Source organism: Oculina patagonica, chromosome 13 (assembly GCF_052425735.1).
Source record: "Oculina patagonica isolate OP01 chromosome 13, crgOcupat, whole genome shotgun sequence".
Taxonomy (NCBI): Eukaryota; Metazoa; Cnidaria; class Anthozoa; order Scleractinia; family Oculinidae; genus Oculina; species Oculina patagonica.
The window spans coordinates 16,905,343-16,918,220 of record NC_135770.1 but is presented as its reverse complement, the minus strand read 5'-3'; the positions used below and the strand labels follow the sequence as shown (position 1 = coordinate 16,918,220).

The 12,878-nt window shown below is 38.4% G+C and overlaps 3 protein-coding genes across 8 annotated transcripts in view; 2 read left to right on the top strand and 1 right to left on the bottom strand.

Moving 5' to 3' along the window:
* LOC144634536 (pecanex-like protein 1) overlaps positions 1-12,878 on the bottom strand; it is a 110,752-nt gene that overhangs the window by 21,325 nt on the left and 76,549 nt on the right. The window lies entirely within an intron of this gene.
* LOC144634582 (uncharacterized) overlaps positions 1-12,878 on the top strand; it is a 121,728-nt gene that overhangs the window by 76,899 nt on the left and 31,951 nt on the right. Inside the window, exon 1 of one of the 5 annotated variants that reach the window (XM_078493587.1) lies at positions 12,574-12,645. The exons of 3 other annotated variants lie outside the window; for them this stretch is intronic. The gene's annotated coding sequence lies outside the window, so the exon portion shown is untranslated. Of the gene's footprint in view, positions 1-12,573; positions 12,646-12,878 lie in introns of those variants that run through there. One more of the 5 variants, XM_078493590.1, reaches the window with a different exon arrangement.
* LOC144635449 (uncharacterized) overlaps positions 3,280-12,878 on the top strand; it is a 42,053-nt gene continuing 32,454 nt past the window's right edge. Inside the window, exons 1-2 of the mRNA XM_078494557.1 lie at positions 3,280-3,904; positions 5,150-7,769. Of these exons, the coding sequence (XP_078350683.1) occupies positions 3,280-3,904; positions 5,150-6,015 (1,491 nt within the window). The 3' untranslated portion in view covers positions 6,016-7,769. The remainder of the gene's footprint in view (positions 3,905-5,149; positions 7,770-12,878) is intronic.

Here is a 12,878-nt window from a genome sequence, read left to right as displayed (position 1 = left end):
ACGGAGGATATATGATTCTCGTAAATGATCATGAAAATTTACTGAGGGTGGATCACAAAATTGAGTTTTCCCGCCCACCACGAAGGAACTAGAGAAAAAACGAAAACGCAGATACAAACATACACAATAAGGAACACAATAAACAGGTCCGCTTTCATTGGACTGGAAAAATATTAAAAACATGGATATGGTTCCATTCAACATAAACTCGGAAACTTTATTTGAAAGGAATTAAAACTGATCAAATTGGTCGCGATGAACTTGAATTATTTTGATGGCAGAACCTTACGCTGAGTTCCTGTACGCGCTAGTACGCGCTTGAATTATATTTTCAGTTTTACGTGCTTTTAGTGCTTTCCCCAAAGTCTGTTATTCGGCGAAAACGAAAAAATACGGAATAAATAAATTCATAACAAATTTCTAAAGCACTGTTTGTGGAACTAAGGGAAAGTTCATTTACTATAACAAGGGGGGGGGGGGGGTGATGAAGATATTGAAACTCGAAGCTTGAAATTTTAGCAGCCCCCCTCGCTAGTGGTTCAATATTTTAGGAGCCCCCCCCTTTGGTAGTCGAAAAAATTTCAGAGCCCCCCCCCCCCTCCTCCTTCAATTCCTTTGCTCCGCTGATAAAAGATCGCTAGACTGTATCAAATACGTTTACCGTTATTGTCTTCAGTGGTTTATACTATGACGGACTTGAGATCCAGTTGTGATGCGATCCCTGTTGAGTTCTTGAGTATTTATTGATTTATTGTCGCAGAGTACCGAATCTTCCATCAAGGGGTCACTGAGAACTGAGAACTACCAATACTTGATTGATAGATTTATTAAAGCTGCAAAGTAGTAAGTTTGTACAATTGATCTGACATCCAGTGAGAAACAAACAGTAAAATTTCTTGTTACGGAGTAATCGTTTTTATAGTTCCCGTTAGCAGATTTTGAAATCTTGTTGAAGCAATGTGATTTTATTATAAAAACGTTGGGCATTTATAATTGTTGAAATTTTCTAAAGCATTTTTGGGATTTACAAGAGTGTAATAATTACTAAGACTACATTTATTATATCTGTAAACCATGTGATATAGCTGAGTTGCACAGGTCATTTTACTGTTGAGTTGAAAACCATCCGATCTGTTTGTTGATGTCATGTGTTGGTTTTGAAGTATACAAATTTTCGGAGCCCCCCTCCTAGCCCAACAATTTTTTCAGAGCCCCCCCTTCGGGTGTCTAAAAATTTTCGGAGCCCGCCCCCCCTCAATATCTTCATCCCCCCCCCCCCTTGTTATAATAAATGAACTTTCCCTAACCTTTATTCTCAATACCTTCGTCAGTCTGTGAAGTTTGTAAACTTGCAAAGTTTTCGTGCAGTCTTCTACCCGCTTTTACTTTCGCGATGAATGACTCTGGCCATAATTTGCTAGATTTCCACGTTAAAGAACTTTTAAATCGTTGAATACATTTTATTCCGTGACAGTTTGCCTTTTTCCTTTCCTTTCTTATGACTTTCATAGCTTTAAGAGAACTTTTAAACGTTTTTGTCGCGTCGATTTGTGGATTTTGTGTGTGGAACTGAACCTGTGTTTTATTCTTTCGGCCGCTGTGATTGGTTTACCGCGTCATCCGATAAACTTGTTGAGAATAAGACATTTGATCACGAAAAATAAAACAGATTCCTATTTCTTTGAAGAACGTTTTCTATAGTTATTTCATAAAAGCAATAAACCACACTTTCTAGGGCTTTACTGGCGTAATAAAACCACTTGGGACGTTGGGAGAACACTCGAAAAGCTTGTAAACCACTCGCCTGACGGCTCGCGATTTACAAGCTTTTCTCGTGTTCTCCCAACATCCCGCGTGGTTTTATTACGCCAGTAAAGCCCTAGAAAGTGTGGTCTATCGCTTAAAGAAGTTTCCTGGAAGCTTATGGCACTGTATCTTTTCAACAACAAAAACACAGGCCATTTCCCATTTGCTCTTTCCATTCTGTTTCACATCAAGTCCCGGTGAAAAACTGAACAAAATTTAAGCATAGTAAAGCCGCAGTGAGTTGAACCTGAAGAAACCCTGAAACTAAATCCAAAAGCTTACCTGAAAAATCTTAACATCATGTCTTGACGAGAAAACTGTCACTAAACACTTTTACCTACCGAGAATAGTTTGCCCGTTGGATTCATTAAGTGTATCATTGTATCAGTGTATTAGAGAATTACTATCTATAAGTACGTATTCCTCAAGATATTCTGCCAAGTTGATGATAATTACATGCGTGTGTAAATATTTTTTTTTTCTCGAAGAAAAAAATCCCCAAGACGCTGTATAAAAATTGCACCATTGTATATGTTTTTTATCACATTGTCCCTGTCTAGTTTGCCTTAACAGGACTACCTGGTCGAAATTCGCTCGCGATTTTTCCAGACGATCAACTTCGTCACGACGAGCGTATAAAGTCGCGTCGGGCGTCGTTGTCTAATAGAGCCCGGGCTAAAGGATCGAACCTTTTCGTGAAAGATCGTGTTAAGTGAATATTTCTGACCGACAAAAGCTTTGATTGTAGAGTGATGAATCGTGAGATGAAATTGTAATCAATAGAAGCAAAGTAAGTCCGCGAATGCGATCGCCGCGAAAAACGTCACGTGGAACTCTGCTGTTGACACATTTTAATTGGCTTATCACACTTAGCAGACTTTTTTTGCGTTCGGACGTTTTTTAAAATAAAATATAAAACATTAATTTGTTTAAATGTTTTTTTTTTTTAAAAAAAATATTCTGTTTAAGGTTTACTGTAACCACACTTTGTCTGGTCCAAAACCATGCATATATCAATGTCCAGATTTCCATAAGGGATTATGTGGCCACAAAAAATGATAAGAAACCTGCAGAATTTTTTGTTTCTAACTGAAAATATTGAGCTGGAATAACGGATAAAGACAACTTTTCAGTTCAACAGTTGTGTTAAGTTTAAAAGTAAAACGAAAATACAATTCAACCTGATCATGATTTCTTCATTATTTAGTTGTGGAAAAGTAAAGATAATAATTTGGCAAAATAATTATAATAATTACACGGATAAAAATAAATATAGAAATAAAACAGATTTAGGTTTCAAAAGAGAAAATATCAGAGAGATAAACTAGAAAAATGAGGAAACCTTTTTAAAAATTCAACTTTTTTAGTTACGTAAGAACTTGCAAAATTCCTTGAGCGATTTGACACTTTGTTGTTAAAGTGTAAATTCATATTATTTTCTTTCTCTGGGAAAATTGCATACAGGCTAACAGGATGGGGCAGTCCTACAGTACTTCCACTTTTTCTGGAACTGGTTCAGGTTGCACTTTTGCTGGTTCTGCCATTGCACAAGGACCCAATGTTGGTCGAATTGACCGCTGGTCAGATTGGAACCCAACTACTGCCGAGCCAAAGTGGTTACTTCTCTCTGGTGCTTCAGATCCTCCAAGTGGCATCAATATTTCTGATAGAAAACCCAGGGATGATCCTGGAGTCAGAGGTGGTTCATTTCTTGCAGGTGTTACTCATGACTTGGCCAACGTGGAAGATGCAGTTGGAACTAAGTTGTTCAACACTGTTAAAGATCTTTATCTAACCAAGTCCGAAGCCTTTGATAAAATCAGGAAACTTTTCGATACATGCAAACGTGGAGAGGATCAAGCAATGTTGTACTACACTGGGCATGGAGAGGTTGGGACTGGAAACTGGTGCTTTGCTGATGGGACAATCAGTATTCAAGAGATTTTTGATATGGTGCCTGGAGGAGTTTACTATCCAATGATCTTCAGCGATGCTTGCTACAGTGGTCACTGGGCAAATTTCTGCTGTGAAAAGAACATCTCAGGTTTTCATTGTCTTGCAGCATGCCCAGAGCATTCTACAGCTCTTGATACCAGAGGTGTGTAAATTTCTAAATTTCATTTGTATTATTCAGTTTAGTACAAGTGTTTGTAGGTAAACTATCTCTAAATCTACTTCATTCTACCGGAATGAATACTTCCAATGGAATTTACCTTAGCTTAATTGTTCTAGGAAAAATCCACAGGTTATAAAAGTATCCTATAACAGTTTGCATGGATTTGGACTTCAATCCAAAATTATGTTTGTTTTCCTTCCAAATGTTAAAGAGGGGATTTGCCCTTGATCCGCCGCTAAGAAATAACGGTAAAATTCATTTGCTTGCTAGCAAGCAATACAAAAAACATCGCTTTTTTAACTTTAACAAGCAGCTATTTCAAAAAGAAATAGTGTTTCGTTTCCAGATTGCGGAAGGGTGAGCTCGAGAATAGCGTAATGTTTAAGAAGAGGTGGGTTTGGGGTTAATTTTAATTTGGAGGTCCTAGTGTATGTTGAATTTGCTGAATTTATGCGCGAGTGAAGAATAAAAAGAACTTTATATTCAGTAGTAACTTCCCATTTAAAGCCTACTGTCCATTTTATTAATATTTCTCCTTATAGAAATAGTATGTGTCATTCTCTCCAAATAAAGTTAAATAAAGGGAACTTGCCTTCACCTTTTTTACTCATCCAATGAAAATTAAAATGATTTTTTCTGCAGAACACCTTTTTATTAATGAAAAAATAACTACAGAAAATAATATATTCCTATCAATATAATCGTAGATGAAATTATTACCTTTTGACAGAAATCTTGAGGTACATGCTTCTCTAAATTGATCTCTAAATTGATCACATGCTCAAGGCACATGCTCAAAACAAATAAATGCCAAAAAAAGTCTAGACAAACCAAAACCCTAGTCGACAAGAACGGAGATAAGCACAAATACACAGTTTCGAAGCCATTTCTTCCAAAAAATGCGTGTGCTCACTTAACTTCGACACGTAAACAAGAAGGGCAAATTAATGTAATCGTTTCTGAGGAAATGAAACAAAAAGGTATCTGAATAATACTCTAAGATTTTGGAACAAACTCCTCATAGAAACCATTATTTCAGTAGAAACCACATTTCGGTAAAGCGCCATTTAACTTTTAAATTAGTTATCATTAATAATGAATCCGAGGCGTCTCTGAAAAAAGCTATGGCGTCCACGGATGCTGTGCGTTTCAGCATACAAGAGGAGAGACTTCATTCGAAAAGGCCTGAATTCTTCATATCGATGATTTTTTTTTTATACTTTTTAGGCGAAGGTGGAGATTTGACTTTGTTCATGACCGGAAAGAAACAACGCCCAAGTACTGAACCCGTGTACAGTGGAGGAAACAGGAACGTATTTCCGATTACCAGTGGATATAACGAAGTTGAGTACACTGATTTTATTAGCAGTCATATTAAAAATTCTGCAAATATTTTGGTCTCTCAAAGTTTGTGTAATGGAACCTTTAGTGGATGTTTTGCACCTTCAAACATGTACAGTCCAAGACCCGCCCTTACCTGGGGAATTCGCAAGGACTATGACTCTTTCCTTGAGTTTGTCAAGGAAAAGTGGAAATGGATAAATGGAAAGTCATTCAGTATATATTCTCTTGCATGCGACGAGAATTTAGGATTTGGAGTGTTCTTCACGGAAAATTACGGCACAGCTCAAACTATTATACTGACTGGCAACACTGAGATACAGAAGAAATATGATGAAGGTTTTATGATCACTGCATGCGCTGCCCGGGGTTCAACATTTTATGTTGTAATGACAAAGGACACCGAGGAATATAAGGGGAAAGCACAGACATGGATCACTGGTGATACATGGACCGAGGCTTGTGATAAAATCAGTGAAAAGTATAAAGAACGAAAAATCATAACAGGGATATGTTACTCAACTGGACTGAAGCAGTACGGTGTTGTAATGACAGAATCATCAGAGGGCCAGACTTCCAGATGGTTTGACGATGGACCGGACACAAACAACTGGATGGACGAGCAACATCAAGTGGGATATCATCCTACTGTCATCTTCAAGGATCCAACGAATAATAAAATTTTTGTCGTGATGACTACGGATAAAAATAGAACGGACTATATATATCGAATTAATTATAAGCTTAAGTAGGCTTGGTGCAATTCCAAGGACACATTTGCAATACATAAACTGGATGTGAACTCGCTCTTCTCAAAATATGTCCCACAACATTCCAAATGCTCATCTGTAAAAAAAAAAAAACAATTTGAATTGACTATGCAAAATAAAAACTTCTCAAAAGAACGCTAGGTTAGACCTCAACGCCCTATCACTATCATCATCATCATAATAATCATCATCATCACCCACATCATCATCATCATCATCCTCATCTTCAAACTATTGTCGTAATTTGTACGGTGGTCAGTTCGCTTCCAAATTTGCCTTTATCCCTTTTCAGTATAGTACTCTAGCTAAATCCATGTTTTTACTTTACCCTACTGTCTCTTTTTTCAAATTTTGAATTCATTCTTCAAACGAAAACTCTGCAGTTAAACTCTTACATCCGTTTGAGACAAAAACACAAAAATACTTGCACTCTGGTTCGACTTTCAGAGACTTTTTCCTCAAGTAAGGAAACCTTTTCTTCCTGAAATCCACATCTACCAGAATTCCGTTAGACTTTTGAAGGGAAGGAAAATATGTTTCGGGGGCTTAACTTGATGGGGTAGACTACAATTATGGTTTTTCCAGGGGAATCGTGCATTTTAAAGTTCCACTCTCCGCCTACCGAAGGTGCTTTTAAAACGAGGTTGCCAATACTTATGCTGAACGTGATGCAAGGCTGATGAAACGACCAAAGAGGTATTATAATTCTTTTCACAATATTTTGCTCGGCAGAACCCTGAACCAGTGGCAAAGGAAATAGCGACTAAAAACGGTTGGATTAAAATAACACGCAATTTTCGCCGTTCACTTAGTCTGGCCCTACATCATTTTTAGGCGTTACCCTTCTTCAAATGACTCATCTTTGCTCTAGCTTTCGCACGTTATTTTAAAGCTCATGATTCGACTTGGTTGCAAAGAAACTGAGTAAGACCGTTGCAAATCATATACAATCGCTAGTTTGTTTTGGTCAACTAGTACTGTTTAAAAACATGCTGACCTCTTTACATTTATTCAGCTATGTACAATTGATGCTAATCGATATTTACAGTTTAAATTTTTCTACAGCTAACTTAACGTTACACGTTGCATTGCCATTAGTGTTTTCTCAGTATTAAGTTTCCAGCTTCATTTTTCTTATAGTTTGCTTGTTAAGTATTTTAAAAGTTGTGAAGACCTTCGTAATAATCTCAATTAAAAAAAAGTCAAGTTATTTTTAACCTGACAGAGGCGCTATAAAAGTCGTTCTCACTGGTCAGCCAGTATGAATATTTTTGTAAGCCATAACTTTTTTAACACAACTAGAGGAGAACTATTGTAATATAACAAGTAGAGCAGAACTATTGTTTTGTAACAAGTCAAAGAAATTGACTTGTATTGACGTGAAGGAATTGAATTGAATTGATGTGAATTTTTAACTTCTTAATAGTATTAACAAACTTACCGTAATTTTCTATCGTATTTTATTTTGTCATTTTATAGTGATCATTTTGTAATTTTTATCTCATTTTATCTTATCACAATCGTATTGTAATTTGTTTTATAACCTTATATACTGTAATTTTAGACAAGTAACTCCGAAATGACCCGATGGGGAGTTTTAATAAAATTTGTATGGTATTGTATAAGGAACAGAAGCTAATAGTGAGCTAGAATACAAAAGAAGAAAGTTCTGAAGTATTCAAATGTGCTGCTGAGCTGTAATTAACCATGATCCAAAATACAAATTCTCTTTACCAGTCTCCACAATTTTCTTATATCATTACTTGGGAGAATTGTCTTGATGATCACTGCCTATATTCTCATAACCCGCACGCATGACTTGTGTTGGTATTTAAAGGAGAAATCAGCTGTTGATCACTGACTGTTCGGCCTCACACTTGACTGAACTTGTTTCCTATTAAGACGGTTTAAATTCACACTTCTATTCCAGCGTCCATGACCCCTGCTTCAGCTATAGGCACACGAACTTGTCATCAATCTTAACCAAAACAATCGGCCGATCCACATGGCTCCTCCTAGCAGGGTCCCTGTGGCATGGTGTCCAGCGATGAACCACAGTCCCCTCCACACCTTCAACTGCTTTCCAGTCCTTCCAGTAAGATCTCCCGCCTCGCTCCCTCATGAGTTCCAAAGGCCATTGAACATCAATCCTTCGCCCCAAGTTTATACTATCATAAACTTGCCCGCGGTCAATAATTCGTACACGCTGGGTCAGGCCCTCTGCCACCGCAGCACCAGGGCTCTGGAGCTGAGGTGCAGGGTGCTGAGCTAAGCTCACTGATAACGTGCTGGGTCTCTTGGATCCCGAGCTTGCAGTAGATCTTTGACTCGTACGCAAACCAGGTTGCCCCTATTGGCCCTTATTGAAGGAGGAACTTGGAGTTGACCTACGGGTGCTTATATAAAAGGGGCCCTCGCAGAAAACTCGAACATCGCTCCGCAAAACTTGGTCCTATAAAAACGTCCGGCACTGTGCCATCCAGGAGATCTCCACTTTGACAAGTGGCACCACACAGAATGCATATGTGGTGCCACAAACGGCCAAGGCAACCAGCAATGCCGTTGAAACTTAAAGGACCGCCACATGACAACTCTAGTGAAGTCCTTCGTGATTCGGAAATCTACTTTCAGAATAGAGCGTGAGACCGTACAAAAACGATTTCTGGCTGTAAAAAGAAGGTGAAAAGTTGACTATTTAGGGCGTTTCCCTTCAGTCCATGCATCGGTCGGAATATCAAAAAAACAAACACAATGTACATTATTGCATTTCTTTACATTTATTCGCATTAATTTTACGAGCATTTTTAAACCGCCGCCTGGTTAGCTCAGTTGGTAGAGCGCCGGACTGCTGTGCGGGAAGTCGTGGGTTCGAACCCCAGACCGGACCAACACTCAGGGTCTTAAAATAACTGAGGAGAATGTGCTGCCTTTGTAATTACATCTGCAAATGGTTAGACATTCTAGTCTTCTCAGAAAAGGACGATAAACCGTAGGTCCCGTCTCCTGTATCTTCAGTCTTATAACAGGGGACGTTAAAGAGCCCACATACTATTCGCAAAAAGTAGGGCACGAAGCTCCCGGTGTTGTGGTCTGGCCTTTACAATTGTTTAGTAAATTACAGTATGTGTAAAGCGCATTTGAACATATACATATGGAAAAAAAAAAAATAACCCTATCATGTCGCTATATAAATGTGCATTATCCTTCTTGACATTATTCCATTAAGTTTGCATCATTTGTGCGTAAGTCCAGTCCAGATAGTCTACCACGAATTGCGTTTAAGATTTATGCTGGAATAGCATTAAACAATTTTACTTTTGGACAAAACTGTTGAAACACCTAACAAATTTCCACTAATTTAGCTAACACACTTCTGTTTTGCAACCCCCCTCCCCCATATTAATGTTGTTAATACTGCAGCGTTTTCAAAACAAAACCTGTCGAGCCGCAAACCTTAAAGAAACATCATTTAGTAGAAGGAAAGGGGGATTAACTGATATTTTTACCCGCTTGCAGGAAAAGGCATTTGTGAAAAATGCGTTTGTTTCAACTAGTTTTGTCCAAGTTTGCAGTTACCGTAGCTCGCAAAGGCCTTTTTCAGTTTCGTGATTCCTCACTATTATTATCAAAACAATAAACCAGTACTTAACTTGTGCTTTCCGCGGCGTGAGGTGACTAGAGTTTGCTACTCTCCCCGGCGGATGCGACGCAACTCCAGTAAAGCCCCCAACCAGCACAAAAATGCCAATCGCTGGGCCCTCGAGGAGGCACTGTACACAGGGTTTCTGCAGACCCCGAACACACCAGCTATACTCCAGGTTTTCTCAACACAAATGACAGAAAAAATATAATAAATTTAACTAAACAAAAATATCAAGGAAGTAAATCTTATATAAAAGATGAAATGGAGCAAATCCAATGCTTAGAATTTTACAATCAGAGAGATTTCCAACACTTCCGAACATTTAAGACAGCTTTTGAATATTTCTGAAGCTTCTTGTTTATGGAAAGAACAATAATTTATCGATTTTTATTACTTATTTCGTACCAGTTTATATTCTATTTAATTCATTCCACCGTCCGCGAACAGATATGACTTCATAGAGGCCTGACTTCATATATTTTTAAAAAACTCGAAAATGTATCAAATAATGTCTCATTTCATTTACATAGAACGCTACAACCTTTTTTTAAACATTTGGAGGTACAGTAACTTCAGGGCATCATATGACAATATCCGCCACCGGTTCAGTAGGGTCATTATAATTCTTTCCCGGCGGTTTACAACGCTGACACAGCTTTTCCTTCGAAGAGTGTCCCTTGGAAAGTACAATGGCTTGTTACATAGAAAAGCAATTTATTTAAATAATAGTAAAAAATAGCGCTCGTACGTATAATAAACACTCTTGTTCCTTGGCCATTTCAATTTGGGAAGAAATAAAAGTGCAAACAGCGGAAACAACCATAGCACTGGATTATGAATAGTTTGAAAAACCTTTGATTACTTGACGTTTTGTATGCTACAGCACACATTTCAGAAGTGACGGTCATAAAAAGCGACAAATTTTAAAACTCAAAATTTCAGATGTGGTACTAGTAACGAGCTGAACAATAATGAAATGGACTATGTCACGGATTTTACAGATTTTTGAACAGCCATTTATATTTGTGTCGCGGCCCAATTTATAGTCCATTTTTATTGAAATTGCTATATTAGAGCACTGAAACTGTTAACGAGCATCTTTGGCTGCGGATGGCTTGGATGCAATGGATTGCAACTTGAAAAGTAAGGGTTACTTTTCAAGTTGTTTCCCGGTCTTCAAATCGATATTTATAGCCGTAGCTTGATTTCTAACCACAAATTAAGGTTATGTCTTCCTTTAGATGTGAAATTTTTTTTTTATGGGTTTAGTTGCCCGTCACCTATTTCAGTAGTTTTGATGGAAATCTCGAAAATCTTCGACATAGCTCCAATAGTGACAAATGTTCAAAGTTAATAAGCTCACAGCCTTTTACTGGTAACGTTGTCATCAAGGGTGGGTTTTAAGACCCATATGTAACAATGTTTCTCTAATTTTTTGATGCAACACAAGTTAGATCGTCCATTTAAGACTTAAATGGCCCAATTTGATGATGTGACCGATAGAGATTGCGTTATCAGCAACAACGGAAGCGTGACCCACCTAAGAAAGAGCTTTTAAAAAAATGTTGGATTCAGTTTGGTCATGGCAGTCGTCTTCAATTTTCGTGCGTGTTTCGGCCGTCCACACTGCACCACCTGGCGGCGTTTCCAAACTTTTCCACTCTAGAGACAGCTTTCGGAAGGCTCTGTTTTCGGTGACCGAAAACCTATTTTGACCGAAAACGCTATTTTAATGTGAACGGTCGGCCAAACTGGAGAAAATAAGATGGTTTTCAAATTCATGCGGATAAGTGTGGACGCGGCCTCAATTTGGCATTTGCTAACCACAACCTCAGCTCTTTCAAATATCAAGTTCCCCCCCGCCCCCTCCACATTTAATTAAAGCTGAGATGATCAAATCCTGTCGAATGTATTAACACATCTCGAATCCCACGTCCCCTTAGACCAGCGGTCGGACAAATAGCGACTTTCGATTTTAAATTTTAAAAAGGGTTACATATGACGTAGCTGAGTTTAAATATTAGTTTCATGCAAAGCTGGTGCACTAAAATAAAAGTTGTTTCTACGTGATCCTGATAAGTTCCACCACTTTTGAAGTTTTGCCACAGCTAAACCAATCCCTCCCCTCCCCCGGCCTGTTCCAGGTTTCCCCGGAAAACTTGATACTTTAGAAAGCCAAGGGTCACACAGTTGCTTTCAGTTTCGAATCTCATCAGCTACGGCAATATGAATTGCAAATTAAGGCACTGTTTACACGGACACGGTTTCATTTGTAACCGCACCTCGGCGGTTCCCTTTCGTTTACACGCCCGTCGACCACTACTGAAACCGGGTCGTTTTGAAAACGCTGTCAAAAGTGGAGCGTTTTCAAAACGATCTCGTTGGACGTGTACGGTCAAAAACGACGAAACCGCATCGTGACGGCACGATTTTGGCACGAATTGGCTGGCTCACGAAGGGTAAACATGGTGAAACACGCATAGAGGCAGCGCTTGCTTATACAATCACATTCGAAAACAGTCGGAAAATGGTTAAATAGGTTCCGTGTAAACACTCGAAACCGTGTCGTTTTCGATGCGGTTTCGAGGTCATGAACCGTGTTGATGATAACCGTGTCCGTGTAAACGTAGCCTAATATAGCAGTACGTCTGCAAATTTTATTTGCGCTGTATACACGCAACTGTTCTTTTACATTTAAGAGTAAACAACAAAGCTATTTTTTACTCATTCACCTTGTCTATTTCTCTGAGTATATACAATTCTCCAAATGAATTCCAGAGAATAATTTGAACTTCCTGTTTTGATAGCAGCAGGATTATGAGGATTACAAAATACCGTATTCAGTTGCAATCTCGTGACAATGATTACGCCATAAAACTAGTTCTTGCACAGTGAGTTTTGCTCAATTCTCTCCTGTGTGGCTGCCTGTCTGACCAGTTTTATGTCTGTGCTTTACAGCTGAACCTGTGGTAAGTAATAATTAGCTCATATGGTTTGCTTACAATACAGTTTTAGTCTCACAGTTAAGTTTTGTATTGAAGATTATGTTCCAGTGATCGGACAAACACCTATGTATTTGTTTCAATATAAACAACGATACAAAATTCGCCAACTTCGCAATATATGTTTTTTAACAAGCTATCTAACAGAGAACACCTCCCTCAGCCTCTCTGTACTCCCACTATGTTGGTAGCCGATGTAA